This window comes from Hyperolius riggenbachi, chromosome 7 (genome assembly GCF_040937935.1).
Source record: "Hyperolius riggenbachi isolate aHypRig1 chromosome 7, aHypRig1.pri, whole genome shotgun sequence".
Taxonomy (NCBI): domain Eukaryota; kingdom Metazoa; phylum Chordata; class Amphibia; order Anura; family Hyperoliidae; genus Hyperolius; species Hyperolius riggenbachi.
The window spans coordinates 99,134,886-99,157,756 of NC_090652.1; the positions used below are offsets into that span (position 1 = coordinate 99,134,886).

The 22,871-nt window shown below is 44.7% G+C and overlaps 2 protein-coding genes across 8 annotated transcripts in view; one reads left to right on the forward strand and one right to left on the reverse strand.

The window, feature by feature from the left end:
• The window catches only part of TELO2 (telomere maintenance 2), a 70,738-nt gene extending 67,535 nt beyond the window's left edge, over positions 1-3,203 (reverse strand). The window contains exons 1-3 of one of the 6 annotated variants that reach the window (XM_068244442.1): positions 2,917-2,981; positions 1,826-2,044; positions 769-1,116 (exon numbers count right to left, since the gene is read on the reverse strand). In XM_068244442.1, coding sequence (XP_068100543.1) covers positions 769-1,097 — 329 coding nt within the window. In that variant the 5' untranslated portion in view covers positions 1,098-1,116; positions 1,826-2,044; positions 2,917-2,981. Of the gene's footprint in view, positions 1-768; positions 1,117-1,825; positions 2,045-2,868 lie in introns of all 6 variants that reach the window. The other 5 variants (XM_068244439.1, XM_068244440.1, XM_068244441.1 and 2 more) reach the window with 5 other exon arrangements.
• The window catches only part of COG7 (component of oligomeric golgi complex 7), an 88,751-nt gene continuing 68,938 nt past the window's right edge, over positions 3,059-22,871 (forward strand). Inside the window, exons 1-5 of one of the 2 annotated variants that reach the window (XM_068244446.1) lie at positions 3,059-3,312; positions 12,441-12,623; positions 12,707-12,855; positions 16,050-16,166; positions 21,351-21,519. In XM_068244446.1, the coding sequence (XP_068100547.1) occupies positions 12,458-12,623; positions 12,707-12,855; positions 16,050-16,166; positions 21,351-21,519 (601 nt within the window). In that variant the 5' untranslated portion in view covers positions 3,059-3,312; positions 12,441-12,457. The remainder of the gene's footprint in view (positions 3,313-12,440; positions 12,624-12,706; positions 12,856-16,049; positions 16,167-21,350; positions 21,520-22,871) is intronic. The other variant, XM_068244445.1, reaches the window with a different exon arrangement.

Consider the following 22,871-nt stretch of genomic DNA (forward strand, 5'->3'; position numbering starts at 1 on the left):
GATGTTGGCGCTATATAAATACTAAATAATAATGATGGTTGAATGCAGCCCCTACATGTTGTCAGTCACATCTGCTGCACCCCCCTGTGCCAATGCAGAGACTCCTCCTGTGGAAGGGTGTGAGTAAGGGGTGCTATCAGAAACAAAGGAGAGGCTGGGACCAGGCATCATTGGTTGGAAACTTAAAGGGACACCGTAAGGGGGGGGGGGGGGGGGTTCAGGGGAAAATGAGTTGAAGTTACCCGGGGCTTCTAATGGTCCCCCGCAGACATCCTGTGCCCGCGCAGCCACTCACCGATGCTCCGGCCCCGCCTCTGGTTCACTTCTGGAATTTTCGACTTTAAAGTCTGAAAACCACTGCGCCTGCGTTGCCATGTCCTCACTCTCGCCGATGTCACCAGGAGCGTACTCCGCAGGCCCAGTATGGTCTGTGCCTGTGCCGTGCACTCCTGGTGACATCAGCACGAGTGAGGACACGGCAATGCAGGCGCAGTGGTTTTCAGACTTTAAAGTCTGAAATTCCAGAAGTGAACCGGAGGCGGGGCTGCGCAGGCACAGGATTCCTGCGGAGGACCATTAGAAGCCCCGGGTAACTTCAACTCACTTTCCCCCGATCCCCTACAGTATCCCTTTAAGGTATATATTTCACACCAGTAGTAGCTTGAAGACCAGAAGCACATCAAATTTAATAACATGTTTGTTTAATTAACATACCCCAGAGGCCAAATAAGATAAAATACACAACTCTGAAATGCAAAATAAATTTACCCAGTTTGCCCCAGGCTTTCACTCAGCACTAGGAAGGCCTGATCTGCAGGACCCTCCAGGAAGAAGCTTTCCCAGAGATCCAAATGATCTGGAGACAGAAAGTCCATCCACCGGGGACCCATCTGGGCCACCAAAAACCTAAGGAACGTTATGTAATGAATTTTGTTGAATTCGGCAATCTCCTGTGCAGAAGCAGGGTTCGTGCCCTGTCCAAGGTAACGTCTGGTGCTGCTCAGAACCTCCACCAGCTTGCCTCCATCACTTGTGTCGGTTAAGTCAGTGATGGCTTTGTGCACTGCAACACGAACGGTCAGAGAGTCCTTATCCATGGTGTATGACCTCTTGAACCTGCAACACAACAGCAACATAACAAAATTGGTGGAGTCAACAGAAACGTTTTTCCAAAGGTACAAATTATACAGAAACAAACCAAATTACTTATTGTATTCACTAATTTAAAGATCAATAAAAAGTGTTGCAAAACAATGTAACCTAAGACATCTATTTTTCACCTTTTAGAAAATGTAGACTGCTACAGTTCCCAGGAGTGGATACATTATTAAGGCAATGTTCACAGTGATGCAGTGAAGTGTAACAGCCGCTTTGTAACAGCTCACCATGCTGCAGTGCACCGTTGACAGTGCGGCGGGTGCGTTGCAGTATAATAAGCTGTGGCATCATCATGCACTGCATTACCGTTAAACGCACTTGTTAACAGAAACAGTGAAGCATACTTTTCATTGGCTGTATGCTACACTGTTCCCAATGCAAGCATAACATGTAGCACTGCATCATCACTCTACTGCATTGCATTCTTGCTGTCACAAGGAACCCAACAGCCACTGTAAACAGTAAAATTACAGAAATAACAAGACTACATACGAAAACAGATTATTATACTGTTCTTCCTTCATTGGTGCGGCACAAGTCCTTTTGTAATTTGAGGTTAGTAAAAAATGATCTTTCCAATTGTAGCCAGTTAAGTTTCCAAAAGTGGCAGAATTGTCAAAGCAGATTGCACTTCTCCACAACCATGTCAACCAGGGCTGTGGAGTACCTGGATTCAGAGTCAAGAGTCGGTGGTTTCAATAAAGTGAGGAGTCGGATGATTTTTGAACCAAAGCCACAGCTTTCGTAAAAATTAGGCTAAGGAGTCGGAGTCAAGGAGCCGGAACAATTTTGGGTATCTGGAGACAGAATCAGAGGTTTCATATGCTGAGGAGTCGGAAGATTTTTGTACTGACTCCACAGCCCTGATGTCAACAGTACTCTGTATCTGCACATAAAAAAAATAAAGTGAACAAGCTGACATAAGATTTTACCCCTGAAATATATAGAGCTGAACTGCAGTAATTACACGGTGGCACTCACGCTTTGCAGCACTGGGTTCCTGACTCGAATCCCAGCCAGGGCACTATCTGCAAGGAGTTTGTATGTGCTCCCCATATCTGTGTGGAATTCATTTGTTTTTCTCCCACAACAGATAGGTAAATTAATTGGCCCTACACTACAATGGACATATGACTATGGTAGAGATTAAATTGTGAGCCCCTCTGAGGGACAGATAGCATTAAGACTATTTACTCTGTACAGTGCTGTGAAAGATGGCACTATATAAATACTAATAACATCATCGCAGAGCTGCATCTAGCAGGTTAAACAGCAATTAGTGGATATAGTTATTTACTTTTGTGCACATCATTCTTCATTCAGCAAGATTGGGAACTGGGATGCAGTCTATCACAGAAATATTTAGACAAAGGACACAAACAGACTATGCACATGACAAGAGTTATAGATGTTCCTATAAACATCTATAACATTTTAACAGTGGTGATGCCATTCATAAAACTAACAAAAAACAAAGGAAAGCAGTCCACATCCTGAGATAAGCAGCACAATAATTTAGAGGCTGGACTTGACACACACAGACTATATGTACTTAGAATAATGTTTTAATTAAAAGCATTTAGAAGACTACAACATATTGGAAAGCTGCTGTAAGCTTCCTGTGAAATGTTTATAAACTCATTAACTTTGGCTACTGCATTTAGCATCGGCCAATACTGTTGCCCGTGCTAACTTTACAGTCATTTGTACCATGATTAAACATATGACATGAGATGTTGATATCTGCTTCTCACCAACCCTTCCACTTAGTACGACAGGTTAATGCCCGGGCGCAGCCATCTTCCTTCTCCTTCCGGAAGTCGCTAGTAGCCATCTTGGTACCCCCTAGCAGTGCACTACAGAGGTGGGCAGATATCCTGATGACACTAGCAGGGGGTGGAGGCAGGCAGAAACATTGACAAATACTGTGCAGCAGTATTTATGCGTATACGGTTATGAGTGACAGCCACCCTTCCCTTCTCACACACGTGGTGTTTCACCACTCCAAACACAGAGCATCAGCAGGAAGTGACGTTACAGGATCTGCCACTCTGGCTACTGTAGTTTTTCCGGGTTTGTAGCTGCACCAGGATGCCGGGGACAATCACCGGAGACAGCTAGAGGGTTCACGTGTCCAGGGGTGCAGTGCTGCAGGTGGGTATCTGCATGTGCTGTAAGGGCACCTGTCACGTGTATCTGCATCTCTCCAGCTTCCGGTGTGTGCTGGCCCTTGTAGTCCCCCCACAATATTGGTGTGTGGTGTCTTTTTTTCCTCTTCTACTTAAAGAGAATCTGTATTGTTAAAATCGCACAAAAGTAAACATACCAGTGCGTTAGGGGACATCTCCTATTCCCCTCTGTCACAATTTCGCCGCTCCCCGCCGCATTAAAAGTGGTTAAAAACAGCTTTAAAAAGTTTGTTTATAAACAAACAAAATGGCCACCAAAACAGGAAGTAGGTTGATGTACAGTATGTCCACACATAGAAAATACATCCATACACAAGCAGGCTGTATACAGCCTTCCTTTTGAATCTCAAGAGATCATTTGTGTGTTTCTTTCCCCCCTGAGGGGGGAGTGCATAGCAGAACCACAACACTGAAGAACTTGGCAGCCTTCCAGACACAGGCTGACAAGTCTGACAAGGGAAAGATACATTGATTTATTACAGAGACTGTGATAGTACAAAGTGCTGCAGTAAGCCAGAACACATTAGAATAGCTTTTGGAACTTGTAGGATGATAAAAAACAGGATGCAATTTTTGTTACGGAGTCTCTTTAAATACTGATTACCCTCCCCATATCCCCTAACTTGTTCTACTTTGTAAGGTGCTGAAAGCCTGCTTTGCCATTGTAATGATTCTGTATTTTGCAGTGAAATGGATAAAAAATTATCTATTTTTAAAGGGAACGTAACGCAAACCACACTGTGAACATAGCTTTAAAGCGGGATTGTCACCATAAAAATCAAACTTCAACAGCCACTGGTCTGAGTGTATTAAGTAATAAAGATGCCAAACCTGCAGGACTTTCAAAACTTTTTCTGCTGTTATGGTTTGGAGTTATCACATACTTTAGGCGCCCTGGCCCTTTAATAGTTAGTGCCAAACAGTTGCATGCTGGGTGTTCTTTTTATCTATTATATATTCCTCATCTTCCTTTTATTTCCCTGCCTAGCTTAAACATAATCCTCTGCTCATTTTTGTTTACACGCAAGGCTGAGGTGACTCAGCGATTGGAGGAGAAAAGAAAAAAAATTAAAGTGGTTCCGAGATAAACTTTTATTCATTGCATAATTGTGTCCCATTCATATAGTTTATAGGGCATTCCTCAAGCCAAATACTTTTTTGTTTTGTTTTAATACTCTTAATTCCCTATAAACTGAACAAGCCTCGCCCACAGCTTTTTTTTAGAGAGCCTTGGCACTCTCAGCCTTAGTAGCAAGTGCTTATGGGAGCTCAGTCTGGGCAGGAGGGGGTTACTAGCCAGAGATTTCAGAGGCAGAGGGGAGGGGGGAGTAGGAGAGGGGAGTGGGAGATACAGATCAGCTAGCCCAGTGATGGCTAACCTTGGCACTCCAGCTGTGGTGGAACTACAAGTCCCATGAGGCATTGCAATACTCTGACAGCTCTAAGCATAACTCGGGAAAACAGAGGCAGGATGGGATTTGTAGTTTTGTCACAGCTGGAGTGCCAAGGTTAGCCATCACTGAGCTAGCCTATGTGTAATGTGACAAACAATCTAAACTTTAGATAAGATATATAGACAAGTTACTTGTTATAGTTAGTGTTTCACCTCAGATCCGCTTTAAGGGAAGAAATGACATCAGGATTTAGCCTCAAACTGTGGGCAAAAGACATGGCCCCCACCAGGAGCAGAATTCTCTTCATTTAATATATAAAATTCACTGAAATCAAATCTTGGACAGTACAATACATGTTATGCAAGTAGATCAAGTATTTAGTGTTTTTTTCCCCTGGCATAGTATGGCTAATCCTACTACATCTGGCATTACAAAAAAAAAAAAAAAATTCCTTACCTGGGTTTTCCTCCAGCCCTTGAAAGCCTTTGTGTCCCTTGCTGCAGCTGCACTCTCAGGTAGTCTCCTGTGGTCCCCTCCACAGCAGCCTCCGACCTGGCATAATCGGTCGGCCTCTGCGCAAGTGTATGGTCGCGTTCTGGGCAGCTGTAGAACTACAGCACCTGCACAGAACGCTCCCAGCTATGGGAGCGCGACCGCACGCATGCGCTGAGGCCCCCGACCTGGCCTCGGCTGCTACAGAGGGTACCCCAGGAGTTATGCCTAACTGGACAAATATATTTGTCCAGAAGGCCTCAGTCAGAGGCAATCTGGACAAATATATTTGTTCAGTGGTGTTGCGCGTGCATGTCAGTGTGCAGGCGGCTCATTCCCCGAAATGAGTGTTCCCCCAAGGCAATTGATCTCCTTTGACTGAATCAAGACAACTCCAATCAGGAGGCATCTTGATTTGTGAAAACAGATTGTCACGCTATGTTAAGGCTCGTACACACGCTTGATTTTATGGAACGACGGGTCCGTCAGACCCTCCCGCTGGGCGGGCGTTCCAGTGACAGTCCAGCGTGTGTACAGTCTGTCAGGCAGACTGATAAGGCTGTTTCTGAACGATCCGCTGTGCGGATCGTTCAGAAACAGCCTTATCAGTCTGCAGGCAGACTGTACACACGCTGGACTGTCGCTGGAACGCCTGCCCAGTGGGAGGGTCTGACGGACCCGTCCCATAAAATCAAGCGTGTGTACGAGCCTTTAGGGAAAAAAAAAAAAAGATATAGCACTTCCTGTTATCTTCCAGGAGAGTGCGTAGTGCCACCTAGTGGCCAAAAACTAAAATTAAAGTAGAAAAAACCCAACACAAGCCCAGTGCACACCAAAAAGCTCTAACAGATCTGCAAAACGCCAGAGGTTTTTGAAGCAGATTTCAGTGCGATTCTAGGCATGTTAAGGGCCCGTTCTCACCTGAGCGGGAATCGCGCGATTCCCGTTCAGCGCAAACCGCTAGCGGTTTTGCAAAAACCGCTACACATTGTAGCCATCGGCAGTGGTCTTATTTCCACGTTTGCGGTTAGCGATAACCGCAAACGCGCTGCCTGCAGCGATTTGCGATTCGCGATCGTGATTAGCGTGCAAAGCACTCTAATCGTGATCGCTCCAAAACTGCCGCAGTGTCCAGTGATTTTTCTGCATTAATCGCGGGAAAATCACTCCCGCAAGCCAGCGTTTTGCGATTATAAGTGTGAACGGGCCCTTAGAGAGGTTTTCTAATCATGCCTAGCGTTTTTGTGTAGTAGATTACAAATATTGTTACAGTAAAAGCTGTTACTGAACAGCTTCTGTAACAAAAACGCCTGGAAAACCGCTCTGATCTAGCGTTTTTCAGAGCGGTTTTCCACTTTTCTATACTTTAACATTGAGGCAGAAATGCCTCAGATATCTAAAAAATGCTGCAGCCCCCGAGTTTGCTTTTGTGTAAAAAATGAACTGCTCTGGTGTGCACCATCCCATTCACTTTAATTAGTCAAGTGGGTTTCCCCCTGCAAGTGTTTTAAAAAACGCCCCAGAACCGCTCTGGTTTGCACCAGCCCATATTACACATTTAATAAAGCCTGATTAACCCCCCCACCCTCCCCGTAGCTAAAAAAAAAAAAAAAAAAAAAAAAAGTCAGTTTAACCTCCCTGGCGTTCTATTAAGATCGCCAGGGAGGCTGCGGGGGGGGTTTTAATAAAAAAAACTATTTCATGCAGCCAACTTAAAGTTGGCTGCATGAAAGCCCACTAGAGGGCGCTCCGGATGCGTTCTTCTGATCGCCTCCGGCGGCCAGAAGTAACACGGAAGGCCGCAATGAGCGACCTTCCGTGTTTCGCTTACCTCGTCGCCATGGCGACGAGCGGAGTGACGTCATGGACGTCAGCCGACGTCCTGACGTCAGCCGCCTCCGATCCAGCCCTTAGCGCTGGCCGGAACTTTTTGTTCCGGCTACGCTGGGCTCAGGCGGCTGGGGGGACCCTCTTTCGCCGCTGCATGCGGCGGATCGCCGCGCTGTAGCGGCGATCAGGTAGCACACGCGGCTGGCAAAGTGCCGGCTGCGTGTGCTGCTTTTTATTTGAGCCAAATCGGCCCAGCAGGGCCTGAGCGGCAGGCTCCGGCGGTACTGGACGAGCTGAGCTCGTCCAGACCGCTCAGCAGGTTAAAAAGAAAATACATAAATAATTACCTTTGGGACTAAACTTTTTAAATATGTATGTTGTGAGGGTATATTACTGTTATCTTTTGCCTATATGGGCTTGAAATTATTGATGGATGCAAAACTGAAAAAATGCACCTTTATTTCCAAATAAAATATTGGCACCATACATTGTACTAGGGAAATATTTTAAATGTTGCAATAACCGGGACAAATGAGCAAATAAAATGTGTGGGTTTTTTGCACTGTAGAATGTTTTATTTTAAAACTATATAATGGCCGAAAAACTTTTCTTAATATTCCCGTTTAAAATCCATTTAGAACAAAATAGCTCTTAGCAAAATGTACAACCTAAAGAAACCCTAACTGGTGGCGAAAAAACAAGATATAGATCGTTTTGTTGTGATAAGTAGTAATAAAGTTATTGGCAAATGAATGGAAGGAGCACTGACGGAGGAATTGCTTCTGTCCTAGAGGTTAAAAAAATCCTGTGGACTGAAGTGGTTAAAAAAAATCACACCCCTCAAGTAGGATCACACACATGGCATTACATTAGCAAAAGCTTTTCATATAACAAGCACTTAGAAAAGCGCTACTATGGTAATGGGTTCCAGGCCTTATGGTACGTACACACTTGCGATAACTATCGTTTGCAAGGAACGATAGTTACCAGACAAACGATATTGGAAAGATTGGAATGCAACGATGGGATGCAGCGATTATACACATTGTAACGATCGTTCTCGCAGAAAAGAACGATCAGAAGGAAATGTTGCGTACATATTTATATAAAATTAAAAAAAAAACACTAACACGGAGTTACAATAGATACAAATATATGATTGTTAAACTTGAAAACAAAGTTTAATTGAAATGGGCAATGGAACAATCTTTACGGCTGCGCTACAAAGGAAGTACTGAAGCTGGGCAGAATCCAACGCAGGCGCATTGGCCCTTGTAACCAGGGCTGTGGAGTCGGTCCAAAAATCCACCGACTCCGACTCCTCAGTTTAGGATTCCACCGACTCCGACTCCACGACTCCGACTCCTCTAATTTGCATATTACAATTTTGTTGATTAAAAGTATGTAACATGAAATTCGTCTCTTAACTGCCAACGCTTAGGAATTTTACAAGACAACTGAAGTGAGAAGGATATGTAGACTACTATATTTATTCCCTTTAGACTAAAACTAGTCCTTGGTAAGAGTACTTGTAAAAGGTACAAACCGGAACAAAGAACATCTATCAGGCCCTAGGCAATGTAAGTGTGGGTACATGTAAGAATGATGTGCAGGTACTCTGCAGGGGAATGAGGAGATTGTAAACAGACAACACCTCTGTGTTCAATGTGCACAGCATTCTCAGTGGATTCCCTGCAGCTCTGTGGGGAGTGCATATGTAGAGTATAGTACTACTGTGTAACAAAGTAAACCTGAGACAGATGAAATTAATAAAGTTTTATACATACCTGGGGCTTCCTCCAGCCGCCTTCAGGATAATCAGTCCCTCGTTGTCCTCCTCCGCCACCTGGATCTTCTGCTATGAGTCCAGGTAATTGAGCCAGTCAGGCGTAGTGCGCATGCACACACTCCGCCGCCAGGAGCATACTACACCTGTGCAGCACTATTGCGCAGGTGCAGAATGTTCCTGGCTGTGGGAGCGGCATGCGGCCGGACAGCACTGACTGGCTGAATTACCAGGACTCATAGCAGAAGATCCGGGTGGTAAAGGACAGCGAGGGACTGATTAGCCTGAAGGGGGCTGGAGGAAGCCCCAGGTATGTATAAAACTTTACTTTTCATCCGTCTCAGGTACCCTTTAATTTGTAGTCACCAAACCAAATTTTAACAACATATCAAATTATTTGATTTCATCAGCAAAGGGAGTGCATACATTTGCATAAATCGGCATCAATGCAGAATTATTTCCATCTCGTTGACCATCTCTATTAGTGACACAGCTACACATCAGGCTTTATTCTTACAGCATAGATGTTATTTAGTATATATAAGAGATTCCTGTGTACACATCATATATACAGTCACAATCAGATATGTATATCTGACCTTAAAAATACGGGGACTGCTTTATTGAAGCAGCACAAGTAACTCATTTTGATTGGTTTATTTCATTTTTGTGGACTAAGCACAGCTATACCTGTATATATACTGTATATATACATTATTTTTAATGACTATTATCTGAGAAATAGAACATTTTATCATATTTTCTATTTTAATTACAGTTACAAATTCATTAGGAGTCGGAGTCGGTGCATTTTTTCCCGACTCCGACTCCGGGCACCCAAAATTGCCCGACTCCACGACTCCAACTCCACGACTCCGACTCCACAGCCCTGCTTGTAACGATCGTTCTCGGCCGATGTCTGTACACACTATAGTTTTCCAACGATTGTCGGTAGATATGATCCGTCAGGTTGGATATTTCCATCTTCCCGATGTCGTTCTTTTGCCGTTCGTGTTAATGATCGTTGGGTAAAGTTCTTTCCCCGATTGTCGGCGGAACGATCGTTAATGAGCTGTTTCAAACGACCATAGTCGCCAGTGTGTACGCAGCATTAGTGTTGCAGATACTGCTTGGGCTCAAACAGCATTTGTAATTGCAGACAACGATTGTTCAACAATTATGTGTCAAAGTGAAAATAACATACCAGCACTTAGTGCAGGTAGGTGAGGCTGTGCATTCCCCTGGTACCCACCTGCACTAAGCGCTGCTGTGTTTTTTTACTTTGACACATAATTGTTAAAGGGGCATTATGGCGAAAAATTTTAAAAATCTGTGCAAACATAAACAAATAAGTATGTTTTTTTTCCAGAGTAAAATGAGCCATAAATGACTTTTCTATGTTGCTGTCACTTACAGTAGGTAGTAGAAATCTGACAGAAGGGACTCTCAGCAATTTATTTTCAAAAGCACTTAAAGAATGGCAGTTGCTCTTTCCAACTGCCAAAAAACTGTGCAGCGAGTAGGGAGGCTGGCCAGCATCATCCTGTGTTCACCACAGTTCTAAGTCTAAGGCGGCGATGTTCCTTATCAATCGATCCGCATCAGCGGCTCGATTGATAAGATCCAACTGGACGGATCTCCCCACCGCCGATTTCCTGCTCGCTCCCCGCGAGGGGACAATAGCAGGGAATCGAGCGGAAGATAAGCGGGGAATCGAATCCGGCGAGCGGGGACGCGGAAGGGGCGATCCGACGGCTAATCGAGCCGCCGGATCGCCGCCTCATCTACACGTGTAGATGAGGCTTAAAAGGGCAAATGTAAAGAGAGGGATATGGAGGCTGCCATATTTATTTTCTTTTAAGCAGTACCTGGCTATCCTGCAGATCCTCTGCCTTTAATACTTTTAGCCATAGACCCGAACAAGCATGCAGCATATCTGGTGTTTCTGACGTTCTTGTCAGAACTGACTGGATTACCTGCATGGTTGTTTCTGGTGTGATTCAGACACTACTGCAGCCAAATAGATCAGCAGGGCTGCCAGGCAACTGGTATTGTTTAACACGAGATAAATATGGCAGCCTCCATATACCTCTCACTTGTGACCAGTTGTCCTTTTAAAGAGACTCTGAAGTCTCAAGAAAATCATCTTTTTATTTAAAAAAATGTGTTTAATATGCTAGCCCTATCTAAACTTCCGCATTCCTGCGGCTGTAATCTAACTAAATCCCCCCCAACTCTCTGGGGGGCAATCCGGGCAGTGCTTCCGTGAGAGGCAGAGATATAAGCCGCAGCTCTGCCTCTCAGCGCGTCTGTCAGCCCGAATCGCCGCCTATCCCCCGCCCCTCAGTCTTCCTTCACTGAGAGGGGCGGGGGAGAGGCGGAGATCCACCGCTGATTGACGCGCTGAGAGGCAGAGCTGCGGCTCATAGCTCTGCCTGCTATAGCAGCAAAATCCACGACCAAGAAAGTTGTGGATTTTGCGGGGGAGAGGGAGGGGGGAGTTAGGGGGGATTTAGTTAGATTTCAGCGGCGGGGATGCGGTGGTTTAGGTAGGGCTATCATGTTAAACACATTTTTTAAATAAAAAGATGATTTTTCTGACACTTCAGTGTCTCTTTAAGTGTCTGAAACTGTCGTCCTTACACAAATTTATGTCCGTTCACACTATGCCGGTTGTATTGCTCTGTATTTCAACATGCAAAATCTTTGCCCATATGGTTGCATAGGCATGTACACAGCACTGCGTTGTAATGTATTGAATGCTATACTGTACCTTGTTATGTAGCAGTTGTTCATGCTATGAAAATAATGTGCACATTTTAATGATTATTTGTTAAATTATGCCTGTGTTGTAGTTCTGGCATTCTGAATCTATCAGTGTGTTTCTGGCAGGGCTGTGGAGTCGGTACAAAAATCTTCCAACTCCGACTCCTTAGTTTATGAAACCTCCGACTCCCGGTACCCAAAATGGCTCCGACTCCTACTCCCTAGTCTAACACTTACCAGGGCTGTGGATTTTGTACAAAATTATCCGACTCCGACTCCTCAGTTTGTGAAATCTCCAACTCCGGGTACCCAAAATTGCTCCGGACTCCGACTCCAACTCTGACTCCACAGCCCTGTTTTCTGGGTGTGAGAGAAAACTCACACAATCATGGGTAGAACATACCAGGGCTGTGGAGTTGGAGCAATATTTGGGTACCTGAAGTCGGAGTCTGTGGTTTCATAAACTGAGTCGGCTGATTTTTGTACCCACTCCATAGCCATGCAAGGGGTCTGGGGTCAGAGGAATCATGGGTACCTGGAGGTGGTGGTTTCATAAACTGAGTAGTCGGATGATTTTTGGACCGACTCCACAGCCCTGGAACACACTATACAAAATAGTGTCCAAGTGGGATATGAACCTTGTTCTCCAGTGGTGTGCGGTGACTGTGCTAAGTCAGCTTTGTTTGATGATATCGACAGTGATTGTATTTGCTTCTCGACACCGTTTATTTTTGGTTCTTACTACAGTACAAAATTACTGATTTGAAGAAAATGGATTGGAATTCATGACTTGGATCATATGCTTTTATTTTTGTCTTGCCCCAGACTCCACACACTGCACCATGGATTTCTCCAGATTCTTAGCAGATGATTTTGAGGTGAAGGAGTGGGTGAATGCGGCTTTTAAGTCTGTCCAGAAGGATGCTCCGGGGAAAGTGGATGGTCACGCTGCTACATTAGTGATGAAACTGCAACTCTTCATACAGGAGGTCAACAACTCAGTGGAAGGTATTGAAGGAAGTTACTTTGTATATGTCTGCTTTATTTTGAGGATGAAGTTCTAATGCCAACATTTTTTTTTCTACTTGCAGAAAGCAGTCATCAGGCCCTGCAGAACATGCCTAGGGTGCTGCGGGATGTGGAAGCCCTACGACAGGAGGCTGCTTTTCTGAAGGAACAAATGATTCTTGTTAAAGAAGACATTAAAAAGTTTGAGCAGGATACTGCGCAGTCCATGCAGGTGAGTACTGACAAAATAATATTTAAGGAAAAAAAAAACCCTCTGGGTGATACTTACCTTGGGAGGGGGAAGCCTCAGGGTTCCAATGAGGCTTCCCCCGTCCTCCTAAGCCTCGTCGATTCAGCGCAGGAAGCCCCTGAATGTCAGCGAGGTAAATATTCACCTACTGCGCAGTATCGGCTCTCTGCTTGGGCTCCAGCAGAAATACCCGAGCCCTATCGGGTCTGCTGTACCGTGCAGGCGCAGTAGAGCGGACCAGATTGGACTTGGCTATTTCCGCCTGAGCAGAGACCCACAACCGACATCCTTGTTGGCTGAGGTTTCAGGGGAGCCAGTTCTGGATCCTTGAGGTTTAGGAGGATGGGGGAAGCCTCATTAGGATCCAGAGGCTTCTCCCTCCCATGGTAGGCATCCTCCAGAGGGGTTGTTTTCTTTTAAAGCTTTTCTTTCCTGTGGCCGGGAGCGCTCTGCACATGCACGTGATGTTACGACGCGCGCGCTCCCTGCTGCGGTTGCATACTGTAGTACACGTGCATCGTGGCCAGTGCAGGTGCACTGATGCCCGAGCGGAAGACGGGGCCGGAGTGCAATTACAGGTTCAGGAGAGGAGGCAGAAAGGAGATTTGGGGGAGCGGTGAGCACCAGGACAGCATGCCTGCTCCCCCACGTTTCTCATTTTTATTTGGGCTCTGGTATCCTTTAAAGGACCACTATCGCGAAAAAAGTAGGCAGTTAAAATCTGACAGAACCGACAGGTTTTGGGCCAGTCTTCATGGGGGATTTTCAGGGTTTACTTTGTTTTCAACAGCACTTCTTGAACAGCAGTTGCAAAGTCGGACAAAATAGTGAGCAAGTGAGTAGGGAGGCTGGCTGGTGTCTTACTATTTTGGCACTTCAACTGCTGTTCTGGAAATGCTGTTGAAAACAAATAAAAACCTGAGAATCCCCCATGAGATGGACTGGCCCAAAACATGTCGGTTCTGTCAGATTTTAACTGCCTACTTTTTTCACGCTAGTGGTCCTTTAAAGTCAACCCGGGGTGAGAGTGATGTGGAAACTGACATGTTTATTTCTTTTTTTAAATAATGCAGATTGCCTGGCTGTCCTGCTGATCCTCTGACTTTTATACTTAAGCCATAGACCCTGAACAAGCATGCAGATCAAATGTCTGTGACAAATCTAGAAAGATTAGCTGCATGCTTGTTTTGGGTGTGTGAGTTACACCCTACTGACCAGTAAGATCAACAGGACTGCCAGGCCACTTGCACTGTTTAAAAGGAAATAAATATGTCAGCTTCTGTAAGTCTCACACCTCAGGTTCCGTTTACGTGGGGGGGGGGGGGGCTACTTACCTGCCTCCCCATGGTATCTGAGGTCCTTCGCTGTCCTCCTGGTTCACTCAGTTGTACAAGAACAATTTAGGCACGACAGCTAAACAGTCAGACTGTTCTTTTATTAAAGGATACCCAAAGTGACATGTGACATGATGAAATAGACATGTGTATGCACAGTGCCTAGCACACAAATAACTATGCTGTGTTCCTTTTTTTTCTTTCTCTGCCTGAAAGAGTTAAATATCTGGTATGTAAGTGGCTGACTCAGTCCTGACTCAAACAGGAAGTGACTACAGTGTGACCCTCACTAATAAGAAATTCCCCTTTGTTACCTCTTTCTTGCTCTCACAAGACATTTTCTGCTAGGAAAGTGTTTTATAGTTGGAATTTCTTATCAGTGAGGGTCACATTGTAGTCACTTCCTGTCTGAGTCAGGACTGAGTCAGCCACTTACATACCTGATATTTAACTCTTCCAGGCAGAGAAAGAAAAAAAGGAGCACAGCATAGTTATGTGTGCTAGGCACTGTACATACCCATGTCTATCTCATCATGTCACATGTCACTTCTGGTATCCTTTAAGAATATTAGTGAGAGACGCCCTGCAGTCCAACTACTAACCTCTGATACTCCAGATCCGGTGTTTTTTGTGGCTACACTTGTTATGGGCATGACGGTCCTGATGTCCACACTTGTTTTATGAGCCTTGTAAGATGGGCCCCAGGCTATGAGGGCCACCAAGAAGAGGCAAATAAAAAGTTGTGGACATTAAGGGGCCCCATCAAAGTTTTTTTGCTGGGGAGCCCCATGATTTGTAGTTATGCCCCTGCACTGCATCACAGAGTAGGCCTCTATCGTTGTGCTATTTTTTCATCCTTGAGCACAGTGTGAAACACAAGGCCTGCAGGCCGAATGCTGCCCTCATTGCCATTTGATGTGGCCCTCGAGAGTCTCAAATGTGCATCATTGTAAGCAGTAAAAGAATAGCACACTGCCTCGGGGCTTCAGGCTGAAACATTGCCAGTTTGAGCTGGGCTGCAGCAATTCCTCATGAGCCCATCCCCATTCCCCCGCCCCCAACGGGCATGGAGCCCACTCTTCCTACCTCTCAACCGCCAATGCGACTGGTAAACCACATCTCCTCCTCCACCCCCCCCCCCCCCAACACCATCACCCCAAATAGCAGGGTAGTGCAGCAGAGCATTGTAATATTAACCTGCTCCAGCAATGCGTTGTCTCTTCTGTTCTTCCTGGAAGTCACACGCTCTAAGCTGCATACCTCCTTTTCCCAATCACGTGACATGGCTCAGCCTGAGGTATGCAGCATAGTGTGTGTGTGTGGCTGTCAGGAAGACCAGAGGAGACCTGAAGCAGCACTGGAGCAGGTAAATGTTAAACTGCTCCACTGCTCTACTCTGCAGAATGGGGAGGAGCAGGCCCCCACGGTCGATATAGTTACGCCACTTAGTTTGAGACTGTTTAATAATGTTAAATTCTGATAAAAAATATATGGTCCACAACTTAGACTTTAGATTTTGGCCCCTTACGTGATTGATTTTTACACCCCTTTCCTAGAGTATCAATAATAATAGTCTCCGGCAGCAACATTCTAGTGTGTGCACAGAGCTACTCTGAAAGATTCATATCTGAGTTTGCACATAAAGATAGTTCCACCAGTACTGATTCAGGAGAGTGTACATGTACCCAACAAGTCCCCGCTTCCCTTGTTTGAAACAAACAAAAAAATCTGACTCAGCTGTAATTTAGGGGTGTAATATTACACCAAGTTTGAGAGGATGACTGTTTGTTTATGGAAGTCACTGCATTCATTGTTATGGTGATATGCATGTTCTCTGTGCAGGTGCTGGTGGAGATGGATAAAGTGAAGTCACGCATGCAGTTAGCTGCAGAGTCTCTGCAGGAGGCTGACAAGTGGAGCACACTTAGCGCTGACATTGAGGAAACCTTTAAGACACAGGTAAACTTATAAATGGGTAAGCAAGGAAAGATCTCACAACGCACCAGATTACCAACAATAATTCACTTTATTATAAATCAACCATTCCTGATGAATATAATAAAACCACATATGACAGTACTGTAACAACACTAGGTAGGGGAGACATACAATGAAAAGGTAAAAACACCCTATAATAAGGGTGGGGTGGCTGCGGTTTTATATAATAGATAAAGGGCTGGCAAAAAACAGAGAATAGTAAAAATATATATAGGTAGGCGGTGCCCGCATATACAACATGTATGCAATAAAGATCTATAAAAAATATATATAAATATCAATAATGGTACATAGTACAAAGGTAAATAGTGCAGTGACAAATCCTGTATAAAGAATGGTACATATATCCCAACAATTCATATATATCGTGCAAATGAGCAGGTGACCACAATTTGGTCACTAAAGTGCAAATCAAGCCCAGTCCTAAAAAGTAGAAAAGACACAGGAATAAGCAGCGCAAGAATAATGAGGGATGCAAGGGCATCAGGCTGCCCCAGATACCTGTGAATAACCCCAATCGCCGGTGCGCCGCAGCCACCCTAGAAAAGGGTCTGACACGTGTGTCGCCGGCCGAATGCCGGTGTAATGTCTGATTGCGCTGCCCAGAAGCTTCCTTCCACACTGAGTAGCACGCATGCTCAGTGTGAAGTTAATGATGCTGCTGGAGGTAAAATACTAATTATCTTCACTTGCACACCTCTTACACTCCCCAAATTTTTAGGGTAGGGAGAGGACCCCCTGAACTACCTCTATACCAAATTGCAGCCCCCGAGCCCCGCTGGTTCAGGAGATAGGTTTCTGTAATCTATCTCAGGAACCAGTGGGTCTCGGGGGCTGCAATTTGGCATAGAAGTCGTTCTGGGGGTTCCCTCCCTACCCTGAAAATTTGGGGAGTGTAAGAGGTGTGGGAGCGGAGATATTTAGTATTTTACCACCAGCAGCATCATTCAATAGGAAATGTGGCTGCACAGTCTCCTACTGCGCATGCGGGGCAGCGCAAATCCACAGGCAGCGTAATCAGACAACACCGGCTTCCTCAGAGACCACGGCCCCTGCATCGCTCACATCCGGATTATACGCATAGCTTCGCCCTGACCGTAATCACGGAGGAGAAGGGCAGTGCTGCGTGGCCACGCAGCTTATTTGACAGAGCAGCGCCATGTTGCTATAGCAACGCGTGCAGCACCATGTCAAGGGGAAATAAACACAGGGCAGGTTACTAGGAAGTGGAGAAGCGATAAAAGCTGGACGTTTTAATAAAAGGGGAACAGAATAATGTCCAACAGGGTAGTGTAAATTATACAAATAACAATAAGTTTAATCAAAGTGAATAAGGAAATAATAATTATTAGGGTTAAACAAAGTATAAGAGGTTCAATAACAATGCTTAATCTGTATGCTGTAGCTTTCATTGTTGTAAGCAGAGAATACTGCCATCTTGTGGAGAAATCCTAGAATGCAAAAAGATCACAATAATGATAGTAATTCCCAAGGAAAACAGAAGAAATCATCCAGATGCACAAATATTGAATGGAAGAATGCGTGATAGAGGGCGGGTAAGCAATGGTTGAAAAATAAGAACAAATGAGTGATGTGCAAAAATATATTAGGAGTCAGACTTACAGCTGGCTGTTATGATGAAGTAATAACAACAACAACAAGTAACATTTGTAAAGCGCTTTTCTCCCATGGGACTCAAAGCGCATAAGCATGGCTCCGACCATCGTGGTGCAGAGCAAGAATTTAAAAAGTCTGGAAATGCCAGGCTAAACAGGTGGCTTTTCAGTCTGGATTTGAATAGCTCCAGGGATGGTGCTGTCTTTACTGGGTGTGGCAGGGAGTTTCAAAGAGTAGGGGCAGCATGACAGAAGGCTCTATCTCCAGATTTTTTGAGGTGCACTCTGGGAGTTACCAAGTTTATAGAACTTGCTGATCTGAGGTTGTGAGAGGTGTGGTGCAGCTTCAGCAGGTCCTTCATGTATCTAGGGCCCAGATTGTGCAGGGATTTGAATGTCAGCAGTCCAATCTTGAAGAGTATTCTCCATTCTACTGGTAGCCAGTGCAGTGAGCGAAGGATCGGTGTAATGTGACAGTGGCGAGGCTGGTTTGTTAGCAATCTGGCAGCAGCATTCTGCACTAATTGCAGGCGACGCAGGTCCTTTTTGGGGAGGCCAGCATAAAGGGCATTGCAGTAGTCCAGCCGTGATGTGATGAAGGCGTGGACTAGGGTTGGAAGATCCTCTGGGGGAATCAGATGTTTAATCTTTGCAATGTTCTTCAGATGAAAGAAGGAAGATTTAACTACAGATGAAATTTGGTTTCTGAAACTCAATTCCCCATCGTTTAGTACTCCAAGGCTGCGCACAAGGTTGGAGCTGTTTATGTCTGAATTCCCAATCCTGATTGGTGTTGCTTTAGGATAGAGCTGTTTTGATGGCGAGTGCTGGCTTTGGACAAACAGGACCTCAGTTTTGTCAGCATTCAGTTTCAACCAGTTATCATTTATCCATGCCTGTAGCTCAGCTAAGCAATAGTTTATTTTTGGGGTAGGGTCTGTTCCACCAGGTTTGAAGGACAGATATAGCTGTGTGTCATCGGCGTAGCAGTGGTACGTCAGGCCATGGCGTAGGATAAGTGTACCGAGTGGCAACATGTAGATTGCAAACAGCAGAGGGGATAGGATTGATCCTTGTGGCACTCCGAATTTTAGAGGTGCAGGTTTGGACGTTATAGGACCTAGGGATACTCTCTGTGTTCTGTCAGTCAGGAATGATCTAAACCACTGGAGGACTGATCCACTGATGCCACAGTACTCCTGCAGTCTGTTAAGCAGGATTTCATGGTCAACTGTATCAAAAGCCGCTGAGAGATCCAACAGGATTAGGATGGAGCATTCCCCTCTGTCCCTTGCCATGAGCAGGTCGTTGCAGACTTGGATGAGGGCTGTTTCACAGCTGTGGTGTTTCTTAAAATTGTAGAGGGTCCAGGATGTTGTTTACTGACAGCCTGGTTTCAAGTTGCCGATAGACAGCCTTTTCAATAACTTTACCTAAGAAGGGGAGGTTGGAGACAGGTATGTAGCTGCTCATAGCATCTGGATCCATGGAAGGTTTTTTTAAGAAGGGTCTTGATGATTCCTTTTTTTTAGAGAGGTAGGAAACCTCCCTGCTTGCAGAGAGCAATTTACTATTTTGTGAAATGCTGGACCCAGCTGGTCAGGGCATTTCAGCATATGTTTAGTTGGTCCAGGGTCCAGGTCGCAGGTTGTCTGGCAGGGGCGACGGAGGATGTCTGAGATCTCTTCCTCACTCAAGTAATAGGGGTGCAATATACAGAAAAAGCCAGAGAATTCGCTGTGTAAAATCAGAGTGTGTAGGAGTCAGACTTACGGCTGGCTGCTAAAGTGAAGTAGTGAAGAAAAATTGCAATGAAGCCAAGAAAGAGGTCTGAGAGATATAGGATGTGCCATACAGAGTACATAAAATGAGTGTATGTCAGACTCACGGCTGATAAAACGGTTTGGTCAGATTCATGGCTGATATAGTGCAATAAAAAATATGTATCGCCAGTGACAAAGGGAACCCAGTATATGTGTGAAAATTAAAAAAAAAATTAGATAGATAGATAGATAGATAGATAGATAGATAGCGGAGGGAAGAAAGGGAGCTGAGGAAAAGAGCCCAAAAACAAAATATGCAGAATACAAGTGCCTGCCATAAAAGCGTAATCTAGAAGGTAAACTTATAGTTACATTTGTTAAAACCAAAAGATTTTTTTTCTGTGTTATCTGAATTTTTTACTAGTTTCTCCAAAAAGGTTTGATCTTTCTCCTTCCCTTCCCCATGGCTCCTAGACTTGTAAGTTCATCTGGATGACCATATAGATTTGTGTCTATAGAGGGGTGCAGGCTGACAGCAGCCACTAACTTATTGTGGGAGGGGCAGCAAGGTGACATATTAGATAGCACTCTTGACTTGAAACTCTAAAGGTGGTCATACATTAAGTGATGGCCATCAGATCAACCACCAGATAGATCCATCCCTAATTGACCCTGATCAGAGAGGGATCTATTACCTGTCCACACACTGCAGATTTCCAATAGATTCCAGCAAAAAATCTGAAATCTGCTGGAAATAGTCCTAGCGCCTCCGCTTACCGGGCCATAGATCAGAAAAGCGCTGTGACTAATGTATCCCCATGGGATTATTCTCACTGCATCGTTTGCGATTTGCATAAATTACGAATGCCCTCAAAGCGCTGCATGCAGCACGTTTGCGATTTATGCAAGTCGCAAACGCTGCAGTGAGAATGATCCCATAGGGATACATAAGCAACAGCGCTTTGCTGATTGCCGGCAATCTGGGAGACATCTCGGAGCCCATTCCAACCTCAACCTCGCAAATTCTTTCTGTTTTAAAAAAAGCAAACTTTTTTGTTTTCCATAAAATTTTTAATAAGGGGGCTTTTTGGACCATTGTAGCCCCTCACACACTCCAATGAGTTCTGGTTCGCCATGAGCTTGCTGGTTAGTCTGTGATTACTGTTACTGTTACTGTATGAAGCTAGTTAAACTAAACACATAAGACTTATTATTCCTTTGTCACCCAAATCCTTGGGTGTTTCAAGATGTTCGGTAAACAGCCTGACAGCAGTATACATTTGAAATGGCCACAGCCAAATTATCGGTGCAGACTGAAGCTAAAAGATGGCTCACCCTGCTGCAGGTAAACTCCTGAGTGGCGTAAAATGCTATTACCCCTCAGAGTTGTCGCGGAGGCTGAATTGCTCACAAAACTGCTTTATGCGGCGACTGCATTCGCGTTTTTAGAATAAATTCATTGTATTTATTCTTTTCCGGGTCAAAGAGTTCACTTCCCGACTTGCGTCAGGGAGTGAAAGACAAAACCGCTCTGGAAAAGCGCTTAAAAGCGCTTTTACCAAAAACGAAGCGTGCAGTGTAGCACCAGGGGCAGGGACAACGCTGCACAAAATCGCAAAACGTTTGCGATTATGATTTTAGATGTGAAGGTGGCCAAATTGAGAAGAAATTGAGGCAGCAGTAGAAATGTTGGAGAGGTAGATGTGTTAGTAAAGGAGTTTAGGTTGTGACATTGCTGCTCCATGCACTGCTTGTCTCTCCTGCAGAACATCACTGTGATCTCTGAGAAGCTGACCAGCATGCAGGTGAGCCTGGGGATGCTGGTGGACACTCCGGATTACTCTGAGAAATGTGTGTACCTGGAGGCTCTGAAGAACCGCCTAGAAGCCATGTGCAGTCCTCAGATTGTGGCCGCTTTTAACAGCCAGTCTATCGGTAAGAAAAAAGAATGCCAGCCACAGTGGTTAGTTTTGAAATTATTTTTTTCTGTATTTGCCTTCCATCATCAGTAATTACATTTATGGACCATGACTTTAATTAAGGACCATATGTTTAACGTCCTGATCCTATTTCTAGAAATGAGCAACAGTGTTGAAGGGAGCAGTGTTATGTTAAAATAATGGAGGCTCACTCACCTGGTGTAAAACGTTTCTTCAGTCCACGTCCTTTTCTTAACACTTCCACGGAAGTGCATGGTCCTCTCTTGTTTCAGGTTTTAATTCACAACAAGCTCGAGAAAGATACATGTTCACATAACAGTGCTCAATATTGTGCTCAATATTAGTATTTTATAGCAGTGGCACTTATGTGGAAAAGGGTAAAACATGAAAAATATATTTTCTGCATTTTCAGTATGTCAGCTTTATATGGCAGGTGGAGTGTTTGTATGGTGAAATATACGGAGTGCTAAATCTAAAAATCCACTTCCATTTTCACACAGTAGGGAGCGCTATTGTATTGCCGAAATTATGCTTAGACTTGAAAATGCATTGCAACAAGCTTTAGATCAGGGGTCTCAAACTCAATTTACCCGGGGGCCGCAGGAGGCAAAGTCAGGATGAGGCTGGGCCGCATAAGGGAGTTCACGTGTCCCCGCCGCAAAACGAGGGCTGCAGAGCCCCCAAATTGCCCCGGGGGCAATCCGCCGGCATTTCCTGGAAGGGGCAGAGCTTTCAGCTTCAGCTCTGCCCCTCCTGACGTCAATCGCGGCGGATCGCCGCCTCTGCCCGCCCACTCTAAACATAAAAAAAAAAATTGGGAAAATAGGAAAAAATGCCAGGAATCTTCATACAGCCATATTACGGCTGTATAGCGATACCTGGCCAAAGCGCTGCGGCTGCGTATGGACCCCCTGGAAACTCTGTCAGGAAATGTATTGCTCTTTCTTTTGATACATGTAAAATTACACTACCGTTAGGCTTGCTACTAAAAGTGACATTTACCGCATTTAAAAGTATACTATTTTCCTTCGAAACTTTAAAATCGATTTTCTCAAAAACTATAAGGTCTTTTTGAAAAATTGTTTTTTCCTCTTATTCCTAATGATCTCCTTAACATATCCTGCAAATTTAGGGTTTCTAGCATTTAAGGTGGATTTGCTATTAACCATTAAAGTCGGCGGGTTTTTAAATGTGTATTTTTTTCCTTTGCAACTTTAAAATCGATTTTCTCAAAAACTATAAGGCCGATTTGAAAAATTTTTTTTTCCTCTTGTAGCCACTGGGGGCCCCTACAAGCTCTGGGGCCTTGGGGCCACAAAATATTGTATCGCGGGCCGCAAATGGCCC